Genomic DNA, 24,420 nt, shown 5'->3' on the forward strand with positions numbered 1-24,420 from the left:
AGTTGGCGTGACAGAAAACTTTTATGCCTCTAAGCTCTGCCTCTTGACCTCCAATTTACATAATGCAACACGTGAAATATACAGAGAATTATCAGGGAGCAGAAATGTCTCAAATGAGCAAAAGCCGAAAAGTGAAAGAGAGGGGAGAGAAACACGCAGTTAACTTCTGCTAGGGGGGCAAATCGCATTGAGAAAATAGGGCTTTTAGTTGGGGAGTCACACAATCTAGCCACAGCCATAACCCCATTACTGGCTGTGCTACGTGTTCGAGACGGGCTGAAATCGAAATAAACGACGAACACCTCATTGTTAACACTTGAAGTGCACCGTCTGCTGGAGTGCATTTTGCAATGCGTGTAGTAATAAAATGCATTAGCACCTTGGTGGTCTCATGACCCAGTTTTCACATGATGCCAGTGTGTTCACGGCCCATCGGGGTGAATCTATCTGTCTATCTATTATATAGTGCCTTTCATATCTATCTATCTATCTATCTATCTATCTATCTATCTATCAATTAATTACATAGCGCCTTTCATATTATCTATCTATTGATTATATAGTGCCTTTCATATCTATCTATCTATCTATCTATTGATCATATAGTGCCTTTCATATCTATCTATCTATTATATAGTGCCTTTCACATCTATCTATCTGTCTATCTATCTATCTATCTATTGATTATATAATTCCTTTCATATCTATCTGTCTATCTATCTATCTATTGATTATATAGTGCCTTTCATATCTATCTATCTATTATATAGTGCCTATCTATCTATCTATCTATCTATCTATCTATCTATCTATCTATCTATCTCTTCCCTATACATTCCTGGACCTTCTGACTGATGTGGACCAAATTCTGCACAGTTGCTCTCCAGGACCGCACTTTTAAAGTTAATTTACTTTTGAACACAAACTTTTTGAAGTGGGGGTCCCAGTCATTTTTTTTCCCCGTGTGCACACCAGTGCCACCTGCTGGCTTATCCAAATAGACTGAAGCCAGACCTGCAGACCAAATGACCAGAGCTGAACATGACTTACATGGGGATTGCCAACTGCTGCTTCTGTCTGCTGTAATGTAAAGGGGGCATTACCTACTTTTTCAGGGGGGCATTGGGTGAGGCTAAAACAGAAGTGGAAATGCAGCACAACACAAAGGAGAATCAAAGGGTTGTAGTTGAACTTCTGCTTTCTCTGCTTTTCTCCCTAATTTATGCACCCTGATTTATGGGGACGAGTCAGTCCTGACCACTTTTAGAGTTTCAACCCAGTAAGGAGTTATCACAATTCTGCAATCTGATTGGACACAAGAAGAGCAAATCCTTGACTCCCGAAAGCCAAGACACTGAACAAGAGGCAGTGCTGGTGACACCTGGGACAGCTACCAATAACACAGGGTCACCATTTATAATCAGACATAAACCTTTCTTTCTGTCCTTACTTTGGCTGGCATAAAACATAATTTCTGTCTGTCTGTCTGTCTGTCCCCTATATAGTCCTACACCCTTTGATCCATTTGGACCATCAGGATTTATGGAGTTGCTCTGTAGACCCAGACAGACATGACAGACTTCTTTCGAACCCAAAGTGTTGACCATGGGGGTCTCAGTGGGTCATTCCTTAACCCTAATTCTATACATATACGCTCAAGACATGCTGGGTACTTTAGCTAGTTTAGAATAAAACATACTTTTCAGCAGCAGTGTATGGCATTAATTGCACATTTGGTGTGGGAGAAATCAAAAATGGTCGCAATGTGTTTAGAAAGCAAACGAGACATTTTGTCACTCTTCCAAGCCAAAGGGATGAGAACAGCTAGTTATTAATAAAGTAACCAATTTGTGAATAAAATGTAAAATATGGGTGAAAAAATAACATTTTCAATATGGGTGTAGAAACTTCATCGGTGCAAATGGTTGAAAATCTGAATAAAATGTAAAATTAAGTATGCATTTTTTTTTAATATTATAGCAGTAGTTGAGGACTTATTTTAAAATTCGAACATTAGAAGACTCTGGACAAGGGCAGGCCATTCAGCCCATCATAGCTCGCCAGTCCAATATACCAAATCATCCCAAAAAAACCATCAAGTCGAGTTTTGAAAGTCCCTAACGTCTTACTGTCTACCACACTAGTTGGTCGCTTATTCCAAGTGTCTGTCGTTCTTTGTGTAAAGAAAAACTTCCTAATGTTTGTGCGAAATTTACCCTTAAGTTTCCAACTGTGCCCCCGTGTTCCTGAGTAACTCATTTTAAAGTCACCGTCTCGATCCACTGGACTGATTCCCTTCATCATTTTAAACACTTCAGTCAGGTCTCCTCTGTTAAGGCTCAGCTCTTTTAATTTTTCCTCATCACTCATCCCCTGTAGTCGCTCTTCCCTGGACTTCTTCTAGCTCTGCTATGTCTTTATGGAGACCCAAACTGCACACATGACTCCAGATGAGGCCTCACCAGTGTGTTATAAAGACTTGAGCATCACCTTCTGTGACTTGTACTCCACATGTCAAGGCGCTATATAACCTGACATTCTGTTAGCCTTCTTAATGGCTTCTCAACACTGGCTGTCAGTTGACAGTCCACTATGACTCCTAAACACTTCTCGTAAGGTGGACTCTCGGTGTTCAGACCCCCATTGTGTATTCAGACCTCATATTTTCACTTCCTATGTGTAATTCTTTACATTTACTGACATTAAATTTCATCTCCACAAATCTGCCTGAGCCTGTCTGCTGTCCAAGTCCTTCTGTGATGATACATCCATCCATCCATCCATTATCCAATTTGCTATATCCTAACTACAGGGTCACAGGGGTCTGCTGGAGCCAATTCCAGCCAACACAGGGCGCAAGGCAGGAAACAAACCCGGGCAGGGCGCCAGCCCACCGCATGGCACACACACACACACACACACCATCGCCAATGCACCTAACCTGCATGTCTTTGGGATGAAAGCCATACAGACACGGGGAGAACATGCAAACTCCATGCAGGGAGGACCCAAGAAGTGAACCCAGGTCTCCTAACTGTGAGGCAGCAGTGCTACCCACTGCGCCACCATGCTGCCCGTGATGATATAACGGATTCCAAATTATCTGCTAATCCACCTGTCTTGGTATCATCTGCAAACTTAACCAGCTTATTCCTTATATTCCTATCTAAACCATTTAAATTTATTAAAATATCAGCAGCCCCAGCACTGCCCCCTGCTGGTCACCACTCTTAACATCGGCCAGTTCTGATGAGGTTCCTCGCACCATCACCCTCTGCTTCCTCTTTCTGAGCCAATTCTACACCCATCTAAAAACATCACCCTGAACTGCCACTTCTTTTAATTTGGTGCCCAACCAAAGGTTTAGTGCACAATTAAAATCTTCCATTATAAGTTAAGAGGTCACATTGTTAATTAATGTAAGAGTTTTAACTTTAAATTGTTTTTCAGTGAAATCCAGCCATTATATCTTAGCCAAAACTCATCCATCCATCCATTCACCAACACGCTATATCCTAACTGCATGGACACGGTGGTCTGCTGACACCAATCCCAGCCAACACAGGGCGCAAGGGTGCAACAAACCACCAAGCAGGGCGCCAGCCCACCGCAGGACGCACACACACACACACACCAAGCACACACAAGGGACAATTTAGGATCGCCAATACACCAACCTGCATGTCTTTGGACTGTGGGAGGAAACTCACACAGACACGGGGTCTCCTTACTGCGAGGCAGCAACGCTACCACTGTGCCACCGTGCCACCCTTGCCAGGACTATGTTAGTTAATACTATAATCAAGCACCCATTCAGCGTCTTCATAATAAAGTTAGAACAAACACTTTCTCAGCCCAGCCTTTTTTTTCCACCAAGAGACTGAGCCCTTCTGTTTAAAGGGTCTCCTGCAAGAATAACATATCTGTCCTCCACGAGCTGGGCTGCTTCCCAGGGTCATGGCCTCACCCAGGACACACTCTAGCAATATATCCTACTCTCTCCTACTCTATATGGATATCCATAGGGCAGTATGGGATTGGGTTGTGTAGTTGTATTGGGGTTTGAGGCTTGATGGCAGGCCTGCTGCTCACACAGTGAAATTGATATTTTCCGCTACCATCAATCAAGAAAAAAGTCTCCCAGAGCAGTTTCGTGGCGTCACCACTAGGTGTCACAGGTTAGCACAGCAGCGCACTTTCTGACAAAGACTGACAGCCAGGGGCGGACTGGCCATTAGGGCACTTGGGCATTGCCATGTGGGCCGCGGACTCTGGTCTGGACTACGGGCCGGCCGTTTCATGAAATAAATTTTATGTACTGGTTACTGTTTGACATTAAAATTAATTTTTCTAAACTACTAAACATTATCTGTCCGGTACTGCCATTTCTATAGTCGTATATAATGTACCGTATTATGTCATCAAGTTGTTTAAGTTGTCATTACACAAGGTTGCAGCCAAAAACTTGGTCACAAATGCCTTTTGCTGATTTCTGTTTCGATACCATTACATTTCAGTTAGCCTATACAGTGGAACCTCAGGTCACGAACGTCTCTGATCACGTACAAATCGGGTTACGACCAAAAGGTTTGCCAAACTTTTGCATCTGTTCACGATCACACACTTGGGTGACGAACAAGCCAGTTTCTCTTCCGGTTTGTACACGCCGATGATTTCCGCACGTGTTCAGTCTCTCCCTGTACATGCAGCGAGAGAGAGAGAGAGAGAGAGAGACAGAGAGAGAGAGAGAGAAAGAGAGAGAGAGAGAGAAGGCAGTTAAAGAGTGCACTGGGCTTGTTTTTAACACTCGAATTACCAGAGCCTACGAAAAAACTTGTAGATCTGTCACACCTTAAATAGCTTCTTAAATCCATTCGCACCTCTCCGCCAGCGTCTTTTGTCCTCTTAATGTGCCAATACAGACAAGCTGCAAGCAGCCGGCTATTCCATCCCCCCACCAAGTTAGAACGTGCACAAACTTCTCTCAGCTCACGCCTTGAAGTGGAGTTTTAGATTGGAAATAACAGATCATTATTTGGAACACACGCATTTCATGTGTGTTCCATTTCTACAGTCATCCGTGTAAACGCATTTTTAAAACAGAAACGTTTTTCATATTCTGGTAGTAAATGACAAAATGTAGGCATAAGCTATATAATGTATGAAGTCTGAAGTCCAAATATCAAAGAAACACTTCAACCAAACGTACAAATATAACAGAACAAGTGCGATTTTATTCAAAAATATAACTGCAGAAAAAAAGCCGCCTTAGCATACAACATTGACACACATTTACTACGACCGCTTCGGTGGTGCAACAGTATCAGCTGCTGACTGGGAATCAAAAGATCACGAGTTTGATCCAAGAAACATACATTTGATTCCAGTCTGTAACAGCCGGTGTAATTTATGATACTTGCAAAGGTTAGCTCTTTTATTATTCAGTTTTATTATCTCAGCCACGTTCATGAGCCCAAACAGCCCCCGCATTTGACACTGCTGTTTTCACATACAGTAAACGCACTATAACAGAGGTGAACTCAGATCATGACGATGCTTCTACATCGGAACAAGGATGCACATCGCACTTTTGCCATCGCTGGACTTTGTATATGTACACGGGACGCTTGTGACTTTATGTTGTAGGAGGTAAGTAAATAGATAGATAGATAGATAGATAGATAGATAGATAGATAGATAGATAGATAGATAGATAGATAGATAGATAGATAGATAGATAGATAAGACACTAAATGACAGTCGATAGATAATGGTCAATGTAGATACACAAGATAGACTCTAGATAGATAGTGATTAGATCTAGATAGTGTAGATAGATCCCAAAGAAAAGTCTAACTGGTCAATGTAGAACACAAGCGACTCTCCACGCTAGTGTTTAGATCTGGACGGTGTACTGTCAAGAAAAGTCAGGCATTCTCGCATTTGCTTGCATTACAAACTGTCAGCAGGCACTTTTTTACACGAGAGCATGCCCTCTGCACTCTACTTGTGACTTTACGCTGTAGGAAGTAAGTAAATGAAGAAAGGTAAACCGCGTCATAAAATGATTTCTTCATAACATCACGTATATTTGTCTCTTTCTTTTTTTAAAATGTGCGTTGATCACCGCCAGCATGTTGTAGCACACAGCGACTGGCCACCTGCGTGTTCTTGCGCGCACTGAATAAGCTCCTGTTCTGATTCTAAGTAACAGCTGAATTAGGGTACAAAGTCATTAAACACACGTCTCACTGACCTCATTAAAAAGATTCAGCACACTGGGACACCAAAGATTCCAAATATTGTTTTTACTGATGTTCTGAAATAAAAGTGACATTAATGAAATAGAAACAATTCAAAGAAAAAAAATGTGAAAAGTGTGTATGCGGAAAACCAAACATGGGGGTTGGCAAGCGAAAAGAGCAGGGGGGGCAAAGCCCCTTAGTCTTATATATATAAACGTCTACATGTGGAAGTGTGTGTCTGTCCGGCCCAGGAGTGAGAGGTCGAGTCGGGGTGAGGGCTCCAGCTCTGAGGATATGCAAATGACGCCAGCACACCGGCAAAAGGAATCCTCCTAGCAGAGAGATGCCCAGAGTAGTTCTCACGATCTCAATACTTTGTAGGATCCCATTCTTTTAACTCCACAGGCTTACACAGTTAGTATCTACAATCATATGAAGCAGTTTGGGACCCTCTCTCAGCCTGCGTAATAATCGACTCTCCTTTCAACAGTAAAGATATCAGTGGTATGTCTTTCATTTCCTAGGAGTACTGCGGTGTTTTCTGAATAAAGATTTTTAGTGACGCAGTATTTAGTTGTATGAAATGAATTCAAACGTGAAAAACTGGCTGTGCACAAATGTGGGTCCCCTTGTCATTGTGCTGATTTGAATGCCTGTCGCTGCTCAATGCTGATTACTTGGTTGGATGAGCTCGTCAAGCCTTGAACTTCATAGACAGGAGTGTCCAATCATGAGTGGTCAAAGGTATTTAAGGTGGTCAATCACAAGTTGTGCTTCCTTCCCTTTGACTCTCCTCTGAAGAGTGACAGACAGCATTGGATCCTCAAAGCAACTCTCAAAAGATCTGAAAACAAAGATTGTTGAGTCTCCTGGTTTAGGGAAGGCTACAAAAGCCATCTCAGAGGTTTAAACTGTCAGTTTCAACTGTAAGGAATGGAATCAGGAAATGGAAGGCCACAGGCACAGTTGCTGTTAAACCAACTCAGCAGGTCTGGCAGGCCAAGAAAAATACAGGAGTGACATATGAGCAGTATTGTGAGAATGGTGACAGACAACCACAGATCACCTCCAAAGACCTCAAGAACATCTCGCTGCAGATGGTGTATCTGTACATCGTTCTACAATTCAGAACATCAGTATGGCAGGGTGATGAGAAGAAGCCCTTTCTGCACTCACGCCACAAACAGAGTCGCTTGTTGTATCAAATGCTCATTTAGACAAGTCAGATTCATTTTGGAACAAAGTGCTTTGGACTGATGAGACACAAATGGAGTTATTTGGTCAGAACAAAAGTGCTTTGCATGGCAGAAGAAGAACACCGCATTCCAAGATAAACACCTGCTACCTCCTGTCACATTTGGTGGAGGTCCCATCATGCTGTGGGGCTGTGTGGCCAGTTCAGGGACTGGGGCCCTTGTTAAAGTCGAGGGTCGGATGAATTCAACCCAATATCAACAAATTCTTCAGGATAATGTTCAAGCATCAGTCACAAAGTTGAAGTTACTTAAGCAGGGGTTGGATATTCCAACAAGACAATGACCCAAAACACAGTTGGAAATCTACAAAGGCATTCATGCAGAGGGAGAAGTACAATGTTCTGGAATGGCCGTCACAGTCCCCTGACTTGAATATCATCGACAATCTATGGGATGATTTGAAGCAGGCTGTCCATCAAATTGAACTGAACTGGAGAGATTTTGTATGAAGAATGGTCAGAAATACCTCCATCCAGAATCCAGACACTCATCACAGGCTATAGGAGGACAGCATCTGGAGGCTCAAAGGAGCAAAAGGAGGCTCAGCTAAGTATTGATGTCATATCTCTGTTGGGTGCCCACATTTATACACCTGTCTAATTTTGTTATGTTGCATATTTCATATTTTCTGTTAATCCAATAAACTTGATGTCACTGCTGAAATCCTACTGTGTCCATAAGGCATGTCAGATATTAAAAGGAAGTTGCGACTTTGAAAGCTCAGCCAATGAGAAACAAAAATCCAAAGAATTAAGAGGGCTTCCCAAACTTTGTCATATGACTGTAAATAGTAATAAAACAAAGGGTCAGCACTTAGCAAGAGTTGGGGCACCTTGAAAGCAAACCCCACATATTTCTTGGCACAGAAGTAATGAAGAATGTCACCTAAGGTCTCTCCCAGATCGTAGTCAAGATGTGACAGAGGCAGCGATGGCTGTGCTGCCCCTTTATTAGGAAGCCGAACTGGAAGGGGTGGGGCCAGGAGATGACAACCCGGAAGTGACATCACACGGACTGGCTGTCATAGGGACAGAAGGAGGAGAAGCGTTAGGTGACAGTGACAATCCTTGGCTTGGGGTGGAACTACAACTGAATGAGCCTCACTGCGTAAGGTCGGCCAGATCTCGGTTGGTCTTCAAGTGACATTTCCCCTTGTTTGAAATGTGAAAACCCCCCCGCAGACATGTGATCAGTCCACTTTATTGCACATAACTTCATTTATGGACTTATTTGTATTGTGTGGATTACTTGGGTTGTTACCGACATTTGGTGTTAATTTCACGTCAATAGCTCCATTAGAAATATACTGAGTGAGAAAAACGTTGACGTCAATCCTTATCTTCCCCGCTGTATCTCATGATCAGACCCCTGGTAGGCAGAGTCACTACTGGTCAAGTTCTTGGGTTAGTTGGTCTATAGCATCCTCCCCGACTCATCTCATCTCTTGTGTTGGTGCCAACAAAGAGGGTCCCTGGAGCATTTATTGAGCTGTGAGGAGGGTACTAACGCTGGCACCATGATCAGGTATTCAGGGCCATCGCAGATGTCAGCAAACAGCGAGTAGGTGCGTCCCCTTAGTAAGGGCAGGAGAGAGATCTGCGGTGGGCCATCCACGTCACCAGGAGGGCTGCTTGCCACAGCACGAGAGTGGCATCACTAGGGTGACCTAAGGAAAGGGCTCAGATTCCCAGACACTCAGGCCAAAGTGAACAAGACGAGGGGTCCTGTAGGAACTGACTGTTCTCTGGGACGATCAGATGGAGGGAGCCAAGTATGAGGAGCTTGTAGGCGAATAGCACAGCAGAGGGCATATTGACATCACGTGTGGCGGCGGGCAGTCCAAGCTCCTTAGAATCATGGGACATCAAAGATGGCTGTGGATCAAGTGGAGGGGGAAATCCATAGACTACACAAGCTACTTAGATAATAGCCGGGGCCTGATGATCAAGCCCCCCCACCCCTACTGCTGGGTTGCCCGGTCCAGGGCATATCATGTTGAAAGAGCCCCCATCAACAACAACAATTTATTTCTTGTGGAGCCCAAAATCACACAAGGAGGGCCTCAGTGGGCTTTAACAGGCCTAAGACGAGAAAAACAAACCCCCCCACCCCACAAAATAAAGGTCGCCACTGATGAGTCCAACCTGCACCCCCCTAGGCGTGTGCTAAACGAGTACATGGGTTGAACTTTGCAATCCTGGACCCCCAGTTTTGGCCTGCGCGGGCCTTGAAGCCTGCCTTATGAGTTTGGGGTGAGGCCTGTTTGTGAGGTTTTGCTCTCTGGGTAGCATTCCGAAGGGCGTCCCATCCGGTGAGTATTCCGGTGAGGTTGCTGTCCCCTGACCCTGGGTGCAAACACAATCCCACAATGCCCTGCCGCCTGGCACGCATACAAAGAGTCTCGTAAATACTCATCAGCCAGTATGGGCTTTAATTATCCCGGTGCCACACGCCTCATCAGCTTACACGTCTCCGAATAAAAACTCATCTTTTATATTACTGTACTGCCAGGCACAGAGGCAATCAGGAAAATGAATGTTTTATTAGGAGGCCATAAAGCCTCCCCATGATGCTGATGATTATGTAAGCCCTCGTGATCCTCCAGGGCCCGCATTATGACAGGACAGTTTTACTTTATTTGTTTCACCACGAAAAGGTAATTCATCTTTCTAATTTCAGCTGCCAAGGTAACTACAGGGAAGAGAAGCAGGCCATATTGACTCGAGCCGTAAAGTAAACACGTTATTAAGACGATCCCCGAGGGCCTCGTCACGCTCCTCCGAAAAGGTAAAACGTGGAGTCTTGGCACTTGGGTGTAGAAATTCAATTCAACTTTGAAAAAAGATTCCACCACATTCTAGCTTTGCCACCCAACTGCCACTCAATGGCTGTCATCAGGAACGGATTGGGTGTCAAAACTATATTTCTATCTATACTAATAAAAGGCAAAGCCCTGACTGACTGACTCACTCACTGACTCACTGACTGACTGACTGACTGACTGACTGACAGACTCACTGACTGACTCACTGACTCACTCACTCATCACTTATTCTCCAACTTCCCGTGTAGGTAGAAGGCTGAAATTTGGCAGCTCATTCCTTACAGCTTACTTACAAAAGTTAAGCAGGTTTCATTTCGAAATTCTACGCGTAATGGTCATAACTGAATCCTACTTACGTACATATATATACGTCCATAGCCTGCAGCTCGGTCACCGTGTGAGGTGGCGTTGGGTCCCCCATCCCAACTCCTCCCACTTTGTTGGCTGCCTCCCTATATAAGGCTGTCCGTCACTCCAGTCTCTACATTCCCTTCCTTGCTTTGCCACGGGATTCACGTCTCCCTGCTGATAACTGCAGCCTTTTTATTTAATCCACGGCTTCTCCGCTGTTTTATTGTTCATTTATTACGATTATAGTTATTGTGTAGGTATTTTAGACTTACTTTACATCGTTCAGGTACCCATTTCCTTTATCATTCCAACCGTACCCCCATTAACATGTCTATCGAGGTGATCACCATCGATCAAAGAACTGTCACTTACCGAGTGGTTTCCATGCCCAGAGATGGCACCTGCCTTTTCCATTCTCTTTGTTACATATTGCACGGCCATATCAGGCTCACTCTTGATATCTGGAAGAAGATTCTGTCTTATGTATTGAATGACTGGACAGGTTCAAGGTGTGGACTGATGACGGTACAGGAGATAATTAGACTACACAGGAGCACTAGAAGACTGAAATGCTTAAGCCCTTCACCTATGGATCTGCATGTGAGTTGATGGCTGCCGCTTTCAAGTGTACCGAAATGGCCAAATATTTGACACCTTTCGACAACCGCCAATGCCTCTTAAACATCTTAGATTCACAGGTGATGATTTGAGTAGTGGACACTTTGATGTTTATGAATGTTTAACTCTCAAAAGCTGGATGTGAAGTTATCGATGAAACCGGTTGTGTGCTTACAATGCTTGACAGATGCTGAATGTCACTTCAACACAACAAGTCCTACAAATACTGTCGTCATTGAAACAAACCATGAAACTCAAACCGATTATGACAGCAGCAATCCAAGCTGTGAGAAAACAGTAAAAAGGAGGGGTGTCAGACGTTGTGGTATATTTTCTGATGCAGCTAGACGGAAACAACTTTGTGACACTGCCGCCAAATACTCACAGAAAAATCCACAAGTTCATAGACACGCTATCGATAAATATTCGCATGCAAATCCACAACTTAAAACCGGGAATGCCTGTTAAACATCTTAGATTCACGAGTAGCGATTTGGGTAGTGATCACTTCGACGAATGAAACCTGTTCTCTTTACCACGGTTGACAAACACGGAATGTAACTTGAACACAACACGTCCTCCAAATACGAACCTGATTGAAAGAAAACAGCCCAAAGACATGCAGGTTTAGATGCATCGGCGATCCTAAATTGTCCCTAGTGTGTGCTTGGTGTGTGTGCCCTGCAGTGGGCTGGCACCCTGCCTGGGGTTTGTTTCCTGCCTTGCGCCCTGTGTTGGCTGGGATTGGCTCCAGCAGACCCCGTGACCCTGTAGTTAGGGTATAGCAGGTTGGATAATAGATGGATGGATGGATTTCTATTCACTTGCATTCCATGGCCTTCATTGTGATTAAGTAATATTATTTCTATTTATTTTATTTATGTTCATTTATTTTATTTCCATTTATGTATTTATGTTAATTGTATGTTTTTTTCTTTTATTCTATTATCGTAAAGCACTTTGGCCACAGCATTCCTATGTTGTTTTAAATCTATCCATCCATCCATTTTCTAACCCGCTGAATCCGAATACAGGGTCACAGGGGTCCGCTGGAGCCAATCCCAGCCAACACAGGGCACAAGGCAGGAACCAATCCTGGGCAGGGTGCCAACCCACCGCAGGACACACACAAACACACCCACACACCAAGTACACACTAGGGCCAATGTAGAATCGCCAATCCACCTAACCTGCATGTCCTTGGACTGTGGGAGGAAACCCACGCAGACACGGGGAGAACATGCAAACTCCACGCAGGGAGTGCCGCCTGTTGTTTTAAATGTGCTATATAAATAAAGTTGACATTGACAGTTGACACTGGATTTGTTAGAAACGATGCATGAATTAGAAAGCCACGCAATGAGGATATCTGAAGTGATTGTCAGTTTGCACTCACTTGCTTTGTGTGAGGTCCACAACAATGAAGTCCTTCTCAAGCAGCACCACCACAGCGTAAGGCTCCTGAAATTCTGCAACCAAAAAGACAAAAAAAAAAAATAGAAATAAACAGAATGAAACTGCAAGCACAAAAGAACTCCACAATAATGAATATTCAGCACAGCACTGGCTGTTTATGGCTCTGCAGATCAACCTGAACTGAAGCACAGAGCCGTCCAGCCATCCAGCTGTCCTTATAACTATTTTGTTAACCTTTAAACTGTCGGAACTGGCTATAGTCAGTTCCCAGTGCAATTTGCCAACACGCCGGAACCGAGCATATTCGGCGATGTACATTCGTTGAACACCGCTACTGGCTACAGTCAGTTCCTAGTGTATTTTGCCAGCACACCAGTGCCATATATTTGTTGAGCAGCCAGCTCATGACCACTGGTGCCCCCCTGGCGTCTGTTGCACCTTGTACATTGTTGTGGTGTATAACATCTCATTATATTTTGCTCAATCCCAACAAGATGAATTCAGATGCAAGACACTTGTATAAGCATTATAATAAAAAAGGTGTATCCTCTTCCCTTACACCTCACTCTTATAACAGTTGCTCATAACACAGTGCTAAATTGGTTTACAGCCTGGGAAAGGAAGACTTGCCAATACCTTAAGCTATCGATTACTTTATGGATGGACATCTGGGACAACAATTTGATTCAGAGCCTGGGAAAGGAAGACATGCCAATACCAAAAGCAACATCAAAAAAACTTTATTATTTGGGAAAGAGAGAGAGATTAAAGAGTCTGAGCAATATTCATCCATCATATCGACAGCCAGCCAATCAGGTGTATGCAACAATCATGTGTTGTGAAACCCCTGGCATGAGATCTTATAAGAAATATGCCTTATCTGAAAGCAAAGTCGGAAGAAAAAACAACCGTCTGACTGGTTTTCGTCCAATCGTCAGGTAACAGCATTTCATGAACAGTGCTAAATCAAACATCGACCTGGGATGTTCATCCTTGACATCTCTGATTCCTTTCAGTAAGCTATATATGCAGACTGTACTATCGATCTTATTTTCTATTACTTATTATTGTTCTTTAATAAATATTAACTTGTTTTCATCTTTCTATACTTTGTCTTTATATGCAGAGTAACTGAAGTAATAAAGTAGTTTTATTCTTTGAGCATCTGGAGCAGCCAGAGGTTTGCCATACGCTCCGTGCTGCGAGGTTTATTAAGGCTGAGGGTGTGAGCTCTACCCGATCATAGGGGACATCTTTGGTTTATAAATGGTGTATAACCAAAGATGTTGAGCCTTTATAAGTTTAACTCTTTTAGGGCTATTTTTTTTTTTTTGTGTTTCTTATCTCCCAGGGCTGAATATTTTTCCAAAAACTAACATTTTTTAAAAAAGAACACAAAGCAATTGTTTAACATATCAAATCAACAACAAATATTTACTTTTGACAAATGTTCCTGTCTTGCATGTTGTATGAGCCTGCATACTCTATGATTTCACATACATTTTACACAGCACAGTCTGATGTCGCTCAAAGCAGCCAATTTCAGTCATTGTCACATTGCACTGCTCACAATACGTGTTGCTTTGGTGCCTACTTTTCAATTGTCTGTTGCTGCCCTTTCTCACATATATTGTTAGTGTGTGCTGTAGAGAGACAAGTCACCCTTTTGCCATTGTGCCATTCCACTGCCACCAAGCTTTCTGCCCGCATGAAAACCGTATTGTCACCTCTTTTCATCTTCTGAAACTTTATGAACTTTATGCTTGGCATTATAGCCTGGCTCACCCCATGGGATTTGCTTCTGTTTATTACAGAAGTGAATCAAACTTTGCAGCAGCAGCACGTACCTATCACCATGCTGCATAACCTGTCCAAAGTCACCAGGGGACAAAGCACGTTTGGACCAATGCTCCCTGAAGTTATATCACCAGTTCTGTCCCATCTCTATTTGTAATACCACAGCACGCGTCATCTCGTCTTTTGTTGTGGGTTTACACTTTGAAAAATGAGAATTCGATGCAAACGCAGCCCGCGATTCAAAAAATTTCTCTGCCTACCTGTTTGTCTCGTCTGACGGTAGCTGAAAAGCAGCATCAGGAGAGAGCAGCCTGAAGTACAGCAGCTGGTGATCTGTCGTGTCCAACAGCAAGCCATGCCGTCTTGTGAAGTCCAGCAGCCAGATCGGCTCTCAACGGATCAATGTCTGTGTATTTATCGTATGCAAACCTTGCCGTAGATGCATCGGCTGCGAGAAACACTCAACTGGCAGCAGATCCGCTGGCGCGGCATCGGCTGGTGTTTGATCAGCTGATGCCGGCTTCTCACTCTCTTGCTCGATCTCCTGATCACTGTCAATAAAATCCGATTCTGAAAAATCAGAGTCCGACTCCGCGATAATGCGCAAAACATTGTCTGCCGAGTGTTTTCTTATCTGCACTCACTTCGCTCCCTCATCACATGTCGATTCCATCTTTACATTTCGCAGCTCGCGCACACGCTAGGATTAGTTGCCGAGTCAACGAGTCTAACATTCCTCCAAGCACAGAGGGAATGCCTGTGACGTGACAGTGAGATTTGTCGCCATTAACAGCTGATTATCGCCTTCTATCCCTGGATGTCGACTTTTAGTCGACATGCGCCTTCAACCCCTCCTGTCGCCCTAAAAGAGTTAAATGTATTCCAAGTATTTAGGTCTGAGATATATATATATATAAACATCATATGTTGTGTGGAAGAAATACCACAAACAAAAAACAATCTTCACAAAGGTTTGGGGACAGTCGCCGTATATTGTCCTGTGGACAAATGAAAGCAAGAGATGCAAAAGGTTGAAAAGCGCATGTATTGTAACAGATGACAATGTGGTATTGACAAAATGGTGTTTTTATAGAATGGTGGATGATGGGAACATTAAATGGTTGGCAGGAAATGGCGTCATGGTAGAGGAACCAGAAATGATGTCCAAGGTGAGAGCCGGAAGTGATGCCATATGGAGTCACCGGAAGTGACATCACGGCGGCTATTTTGAAGCCCAGAAAAAGCTGTGATTATTTTTCTTCGGTTCTCCTGTGAAGAGAAGAGGTTCAGGTAAGCACCACGTGACAATCCTTCCTCTCGCGATATTTCACTCACCTTTGAGCTTTTTGACTGCCTCCTAATCGCACGTGTGTGACAGTTGTTAATAAGGAAGTTTCTTGAAGTGCTAAGAGGGTGACAAGTTGTGTTATTCTTATAGCACTTGTGTGGTTTAAAGTGTGAGACGTTAACCAGCTTGTAGCGGTGCTACTGGGGCTTGAAACTGCAACTCCCACCAGTCCACACGTTGGCTCTGATTGGTCTTCTTCTGAAGGTGCAGGGACTGCTGGGTTCAAGGAGGACCAGTGCGGCGTTTAAAAGAAGGCCGGTGAGACCAAGGAGAACAAACAGTATTTTATGGTTCGTGTCTGAAGTTCTTGACTGATTGTTGTGCCTTCTCATATGTCGGGGTCTGGATTGTCTGCTGTCTACGTGAGGACTATATGTGGATTCATGGCCATCATGTGAAGAAAGGAGCGCTCCTGAACCCGTCCACCCGTCGACCAGTAGGACTATCTTTACATTCCCCTTCAACGTGCAGATCTCTGGACTAATTAGCTTCATCTTTACGTTACCTCAGTTGCTGTTGTTTCATGGACTTTGCTGTGTAGGGTTATTGTTTGTGGTTTGTTTTCGTGTTGATTGTTCGTCGCCTTAACCCCTTGTTGCCTAAATTTATTTACAATTATATAAAAAATGAAATTTGTGTTTGGATGTCAAGCAGATACTGAATTAAGGGGCGATTGTTCATTTGAGTAGAGCACACAAGCAAACAATAAGCTGGTACATATTTTTATCTTAGCACAACTTTCCTCAAATTTGGACAATCCACGTCCAACATCCACGTGCCAACACTTCGCTTCCATCAGGCGGATCTGGTTTCCACTACGACTGCTTGATGACGTGACCAGTGCTTCCAATACAATCCTTGGTACGTATCGAATGCGCATCAACTGGCATTGGCGGGATACCTACTCCACCTTGGCTGCATTCAGGCTGGAAGCGGTTTGAAATGATTTCGTGACAGTCGCCTACAAGGGGTTATTAAGGGGAACTGGGGTGGGATTTTTATTGTTAATACATTCTTACTTTGCTGTTTCATTTCCGGTGGCTTCTTTGTCTCAGTTTGTGAGGGCATGAGGGCTGCGCTAAGGCTGGGGGCGTCCCTGGAATCTCCACTAAAAAAATCCATTCATAAATCCATTATCCAACCCGCTTATATCCTAACTACAGGGTCACGGGGGGGTCTGCTGGAGTCAATCCTAGGCAACTCAGGGTGCAAGGCAGGAAACAAACCCTGAGCAGGGCGCCAACCCACTGCAGGGCACACACACACATACACACGAGTGACAATTTAGAATTGCCAATGCACCTGACCTGCATGTCTTTGGACTGTGGGAGGAAACCCACGCAGACACGGGGAGAACATGCCAACTCCACGCAGGGAGGACCCAGGAAGTGAACCCACAGGTCTCCTAACTGCGAGGCAGCAGTGCTACCCACTGCGCCACCTTGGCGCCTATATTATATTATATTATATTATATTGTATTATATTATATTATATTATATTATCCAACCTGCTATATCCTAACTACAGGGTCACAGGGGTCTGCTGGAGCCAATCCCAGCCAACACAGGGCGCAAGGCAGGAAACAAACCCTGGGCGGGGCGCCAACCCACTGCAGGGCACACACACACATACACACTAGTGACGATTTAGAATCGCCAACGCACCTGACCTGCATGTCTTTGGACTGTGGGAGGAAACCCACGCAGACATGGGGAGAACATGCCAACTCCACGCAGAGAGGACCCGGGTCACCTAACTGTGAGGCAACAGCACTACCCACTGCGCCACTGTGCTGCCCCCACTAAATGAATAAATAAATAAATCACTGCTTCTTCGACTGTGTAAATCTGAGCGGCACCAGAGCACTAGAAGCTGTGCGTGTGCCAATCATAGGGCACTGTTGTGGTGAGGGTCCGAGTGTGTGTGTGTATATCTATGTATGTGTGTGTTATTATTGGGATGCAGGAGCAGACCAATCCAATAACGACCCTGACAAGCATAAGGGGTAGACAGACAATAAAAAAGACCTAAAATAAGAGATTTTATACTTTTTACAGTTCATCGGCAGTGTGTAAAATGTGATGCTCTTTACGTGAAAAAAAAAATCTGGAAAATTTCACATTTTCTTGGGGAATAGTGACGTTTCCTTAAAAAGTGCAGCAAAAAAGTATTTGGCATCCAGGGGGCTGCATTAACCCCCCAGAAGTATGTGTCAGTTTAAGGGTTAACACTAGAAAAAAGTCCAAATCCCTGCCTACCTTAACTCTTTTAGGGCACATTTTTTGTTTTGTTTGTTTGTTTGTTTCTTTTCTACCAGGGCTAAACTAACTTTTTTTTAAAAAAAGAACACAAAGCAATTGTTTAACATATCAAATCAGCAAAAAATGTTTACTTTTGACAAATGTTCCTACTGTCTTGCATGTTGTATACGCCTGCATACTTTATGATTTCACATCCATGTTACGCAGCAAAGTCTGATCTCGCTCGAGGCAGAAGTCGCATGCCTTGCCACGCTGCACTGCGTGCCATACGTGTGCCCCCTTTTCAGTTGTCTGTTGCTGCACTGTCTCACATGTATTGTTAGTGTGTATCGTATTCTGTGATGTCATCCACTGTTCAATTCTGCTCCGTACTTCTACAATTTGTATTTTTATACTGTATTGAGGATTTGTTCTGTTCTGTGTACTGTGTTGTATTGACCCCCCTTTATCTTTTTGACACCTACCTACCTGCCTTTCCCGAGGTTTCTTCCATTTTTTTCCCTACTGGGGTTTTTCTTAGAGAGTCACTGCTGGGCACTGCCTGTTAAAGCCCACTGCGGCACTTCTTGTGTGATTTTGGGCTATACAAAAAATAAATTGTATTGTATAATCTGTTACTAACCCTCACCTATTCCGTTTCTCTTCTCGGTACACAGATGTGCCACTTGGTGCCACTGCCCACCTGCCTGCCTAAGTAAGTTAAAGTCATCTCTGACGGAAGATCACAGGATTCACCGGATTGGCTGGCCCAGCACTGACTCGGCTGTGGAATGGCCAATAGGGGAGGCAGCTTGATAGCTGAGGGTCTCTAAGACTCTAAACAAATCCAAATCCTATTATGGGATGTCATCTACTGTTGAATTCTGCTCTGTACTTGTAATATTTCTATTGTATTGAGGATGACTCATGTTCTCTTCAATGTATTGTATTGACTGCCTTATTTCGACACCCGCTGCGTGCCCATCCTACCTGGAAAGGGGTCTCTCTATGAATGCCTTTCCCAAGGTTTCTTCCATTTTTTCCCTCTTTTTTTGGAGTCTTCTTAGGCTGCTGTCAAGAGTCAGCGCCTGTTAAAGCCCATTGCGGCACTTCTTGTGTGATTTTGGGCTATACAAGAATAAATTGTATTGTATTGTGTACTGTAGAGAGACAAGTCACCCGTTTGACATCATGCCATGCCAATGCCACCAAGTTATGAAAACTGGATTGTCACATCTTTTTATCTTCAGGCCTGTGTCTCCTGGTCACCCTCACTGTGCCACAAGCTCCAATTCCCCTGCTCTGTAGCTCCATGATGTATAAAAATTGTCCAAATGGATGTTCATAGCCCTGAGGCAGCTCCAGCACAGCCTGACTTGTCAAGGGACAGTTCTCGCTTTGAAATAAAAACTTAAATGTATACGCGATTACCTTCAGGCAGAAACCAGTGTTTGCTTCTGCCAGTACAAAATCCTTTGTGCCATACTTTGTGGGCTTGTCTGGTATATACTGGCGTCCCTTCACTGAAAAAAGTCTAACATTCATGCTGTTCATTCAACGTAAATTTTCTCTTTCAAGCAACTTAAGATTAGTCATTTAGTGCTGTAGCTTGAAATATTTGGTTTCAGATCTCAATTAAAGAAAAAAAAAAAATTGTACCAAAGTAAGTTATGGTGGAGGGAATCAACGTCAAAATCCTATTTCAGTTCACCTCATATTTTAGGTTGTCCATGTGCTGCTGTGTTTGATGGCCGTTTGTATTTTCTTCCGGTCGAACTTTCCAGCGTGCTGACTTTCCAACTGTCTAAAAACATGAAGACTTTCCCGAGTGGAGCGGCCGCGGCTGTCCAGGTCTGGTCATTTTCATAACGGAGGATTTCTGGTAAGTAACCCTGTTTCTCAACTGTTCATTTTAAGTATAAGAACTCGTAATAAAACATACTTTCAAGAAAGATGTAGCAACGTTTAATAACTTTTTGTTGTATATTTCAGATTTACACCTCAAAATGCTTGAGTATTTGCACTCGATTTTTAAGTAAATGTAAAAAGTACAGCATTGGAATGTGTTGTGTTCAGAATATTTCTAATAGCATAAAAACAGTTTACGACCAATAAACCATTTTAAATTGTAACAACTTAAAAAGTCGATTTGCTTCCGTATAAAACAAGTGAATTGCACTCAATCACCCGAAATGATTTGCCTCAACTTAAAAACTGTGGGATCAATAAGAGAAAAAAGAATTATATTGGTTCAGATTGAAAATATGAAGTGTGCAGAAGGATGGAGAAAGTGCTCCCCTCGGTAATATCACAAGACCAAACTGGATTTATTAGGGGCCGACACTTATCTTCAAATCTTCGACGCCTGTTTAATGTAATATACTCACCAACTAAATCAAACACCCCAGAAATATTATTATCATTGGATGCAGAACAAGCATTCGACATGATTGAATGGAAATACCTTTTTACTATTTTGGAGAAGTTTGGGTTTGGCCCGAACATTTGTGCATGGATTAAATTACTGTATACTAACCCAGAAGCTTCAGTTTGCATCAATAACATTTGCTCAGACTACTTTAAACTAGAACGTGGCACAAGACAAGGATGCCCTTTGTCACCACTGCTGTTTGCAATTGCCATTGAACCACTGGCAATACATTGTCGAAATACTGATCAGATAAAGGGGATTAGCAGAGAAGGACTGGAACAGAAAATCTCATTATATGCAGATGACATGGTACTGTATATATCGGACCCAGAAAATTCTGTGCCTGCAGTCTTAGCAGCACTCACAGAATTTCAAAAGATCTCTGGTCTCAGAATTAATCTGAATAAAAGTGTACTCTTTCCAGTGAATTCTCAAGCATATAATATTAGATTAGACACCCTTCCTTTTATCATTGCAGAACAGTTTAAATACCTCGGGGTAAACATCACAAGTAAACATAAAGCTCTTTATCAACAAAATTTCACCGCCTGCATGGAAAAAATTAAACAAGACTTGCATAGATGGTCAACCCTTCATCTCACACTAGCTGGAAGAATTAACACTGTTAAGATGAATATTCTTCCTAAGCTCCTTTTTATTTCAAAACATCCAATATACATTAATAAATCATTCTTTAAGCAATTAGATTCAACAATAACCTCATTTATTTGGAATTCTAAACATCCACGCATCAAAAGAGCGACCTACAAAGACAAAAGGCAGAAGGTGGCATGGCTCTACCTAACTTCCAGTTTTATTACTGGGCAGCAAATATACAGGCGATAAGAACCTGGACACAAATAGAAGAACATACACAGGCTTGGACCGCAATAGAAGTAAAATCCTGCAGTACTTCTTTGTATTCCTTGCTCTGCACTCCAATAAACACACGTTATCGGCAATACACTAATAACCCAATTGTGCTCCACTCACTTAGAATCTGGAACCAATGTAGAAAGCATTTTAAGACGGAGAAGCTTCTATCTGTGGCACCCTGCAAGAGAACCACCTCTTTCAACCTTCACAAACATATGCAGTTTTAATATCTGGAAAAATTTGGAATTAACTTGCTTAGAGATCTTTATATAGACAACGTCTTTGCATCCTATGAACAATTACATTCCAAATTTAACATTCCAGCTACACATTTCTTTCACTATCTTCAAATCAGGAACTTTGTTAAACAGAACCTTCCAGATTTTCCTCATCTTGCACCCTCATCCATGCTGGAAAAATATTGCTCAATCTCAAGGACTTAGACTCCATCTCTACAATATATAAAATCATTTTACAATCCCTTCCTTTCAAAGATCCAAGAGGACACTGGGAAAATGACCTCTCAATTAATATATCAGAAAAGGAGTGGAAAGTAGCAATGCAGAGAATTCACTCAAGCTCCATATGCAAAGCATACAATTATACAACTCAAAATTATATATCGAGCACATCTGTCTCGACTAAAACTCTCAAAATGTTTCCAGGGCAGATCCAACCTGCGAACGTTGCAACCAAGCCCCAGCCTCACTAGGTCACATGTTCTGGGCCTGCACCAAATTAACATTATTCTGGACAAAAATTTTTAATTACCTCTCAGACAGCCTTGGACTCACAATCCCTCCTAACCCATTAACAGCTGTGTTTGGGGTTCTTCCAGAGGGGCTTAAAGTGGAGAAAGACAAACAAATTGTGATTGCATTCACTTTTGACAGAAGACTTATTCTGATAAACTGGAAGAACCCAAACTCTCCTCTTTTAAGTCAGTGGGAAACTGATGTGTTATATTATTTAAAATTGGAAAAATCTAATACTCAGTTAGAGGATCTGTACAGAGGTTTTACAAAACATGGCAGGATCTAATCAGTAATATTTTAAAATAAGTTCATAAAGCACAGAGAATTTATTAATTTAGGTATTTTTAAAAGCCTTAAATTTTACACCGTTTGGCTTGCTCTCTCTCTCAAGGGTGGGGATCGATCTGTTCTTAACTCTATTTTTCTTTTTGTAAAAACTTGATTGCTTTGTATGGAGTGCAATAAAATTAATAAAAATAATAAAAAAAGAAAATATGAAGTGTGAATCGTGACCTTCATTATTTGAAGTCGAATGGAGGTTCCACTTTTCTCAGTGTAGATTCACGCACAGACACATCACGGCCAGGCTGATCAAATCGTTTATGTGTTGGTTCCTCGATGTCAAGCAGGGCCTGAACTTCATACACGGGGTTACAGCAGCGTTTCTCAACCTTTAAGTATTTGCGACCCGACTTTTCATAACAGTTTTAATCGCGGCCCCCCTAACGTTTTTTTTTAAAGGAGCCCACTAATACCAACTTGTTCTTTTTTAATTAATGCATATTTTATTATACCTACTTAACTTTTATCGACATTTATCTAACTCTAGATTTATTTTTCGAGTATCAGAATGTAGTTTAAGTTATTTGTTTTGGTTTGACAATAGAATATAAATATGGTGGCACAGTGGCGCAGTGGTTTCCTCCCTCAGTCCAAAGACATGCAGGTTAGGTGGATTGGCGATTCTAAGTTGGCCCCAATGTGTGCTTGGTGTGTGCTTGGTGTTTGTGTATGTCCTGTGGTGGGCACCCTGCCCAGGATTGGTTCCTGCCTTGTGCCCTGTGTTGGCTGGGATTGGCTCCAGCAGACCCCCGTGACCCTGTGTTCGGATTCAGCGGGTTGGAAAATGGATGGATGGATGATGAATATAAATAATATTTTTCATATTTTCAGTTCTTGTTTTCTTTGCGCCCCCACTTTTTGTTACTTCGTGCCCCCCTAGGGGGGTCCGCCCCACAGTTTGAGAACCACTGGGTTACAGCCTGGCTCACCCCTTGGGATTTGCTTGTGGTTATCGTAGCTATCATCACGCGACATAACCTGTCCAAAGCCATCAGGGGACAAAGCACGTTTGGACCGATGCTCCCTGAAGTGATATCACCAGTCCAGTCCCATCTCTATTTGTAAGGCCATAAACCATTTCATTTCGTCTTCTCTTGTGGGTTTCCACTTTGAAAAACGAGAATGCGGTGCAAGCGCAGCCCGCGATTCAAAAAATTGCTCTGCCTACCTGTTTGTCTCGTCTGACAGTAGCGGAAAGGCAGCCTCAGCCCCTCCATTCCCGGGAATTTGGGAATCCCGCATGTCATTCCCGGGAATCCCGGGCTCCCGGAAATGACACACTGCACGGGCATCTCACATGTGAACGGTTTTAGAACGAGCAATACTTATTTTTAATAAAACGACTGCAAAATGTTGACGGCAATAAAAGACTAACCTTAACTCCAAGCAGTTGATGCTGTCATATAAGTACACGTATCTAGTTAGTTGCGGTAATAAGAGCGTAGAAAGCACAACGTGTCGAGCGTACGGTCGTCCAGGTGAGAGCGCACCTTCGTGCAGAGTACGCCAGCCGCTGAGAAAGCACGCTCTGCCTCCACGGAAGTAGGCGGTACAGTAGCGCAAAAAATGCTGCCAAACTCGACAAACTCGGCCATTCGGACAAGGCTTTCAACACAAACAACTGATGTTCCGACTGCCGACTGGACACAAACAACTGATGTTCCGACTGCCGACTGGACCCGAGCTCTGCTCCAGTTGGAAACTTGACGCCAGCCTGTACTGTCAACAGCACGTGCCACAGACGTCAATGAAGTCTGCCCTGTCCCGGCATTTGTGAGCTGCAGAGTGCAGACTCCTCCCAGTCCACTGTGCTCAGTCTTAGTGGGAGCCGGGAGACTGACGACTGCTGCTGGTCTGTCGTTGACTGAATTAATCGGCAATACGCTACACTGTGGGCCAAAAAACCGGGCCACTTAATTA

The 24,420-nt window shown here is 43.2% G+C and overlaps 1 protein-coding gene across 10 annotated transcripts in view; it reads right to left on the minus strand.

The window, feature by feature from the left end:
• stxbp5l (syntaxin binding protein 5-like) overlaps positions 1-24,420 on the minus strand; it is a 565,552-nt gene that overhangs the window by 199,206 nt on the left and 341,926 nt on the right. For all 10 annotated transcript variants that reach the window (XM_039745949.1, XM_039745947.1, XM_039745945.1 and 7 more), the window contains exon 11: positions 12,691-12,763. In XM_039745949.1, the coding sequence (XP_039601883.1) occupies positions 12,691-12,763 (73 nt within the window). The remainder of the gene's footprint in view (positions 1-12,690; positions 12,764-24,420) is intronic.

The sequence above is a fragment of the Polypterus senegalus genome, chromosome 2 (genome assembly GCF_016835505.1).
Source record: "Polypterus senegalus isolate Bchr_013 chromosome 2, ASM1683550v1, whole genome shotgun sequence".
NCBI lineage: Eukaryota > Metazoa > Chordata > Cladistia > Polypteriformes > Polypteridae > Polypterus > Polypterus senegalus.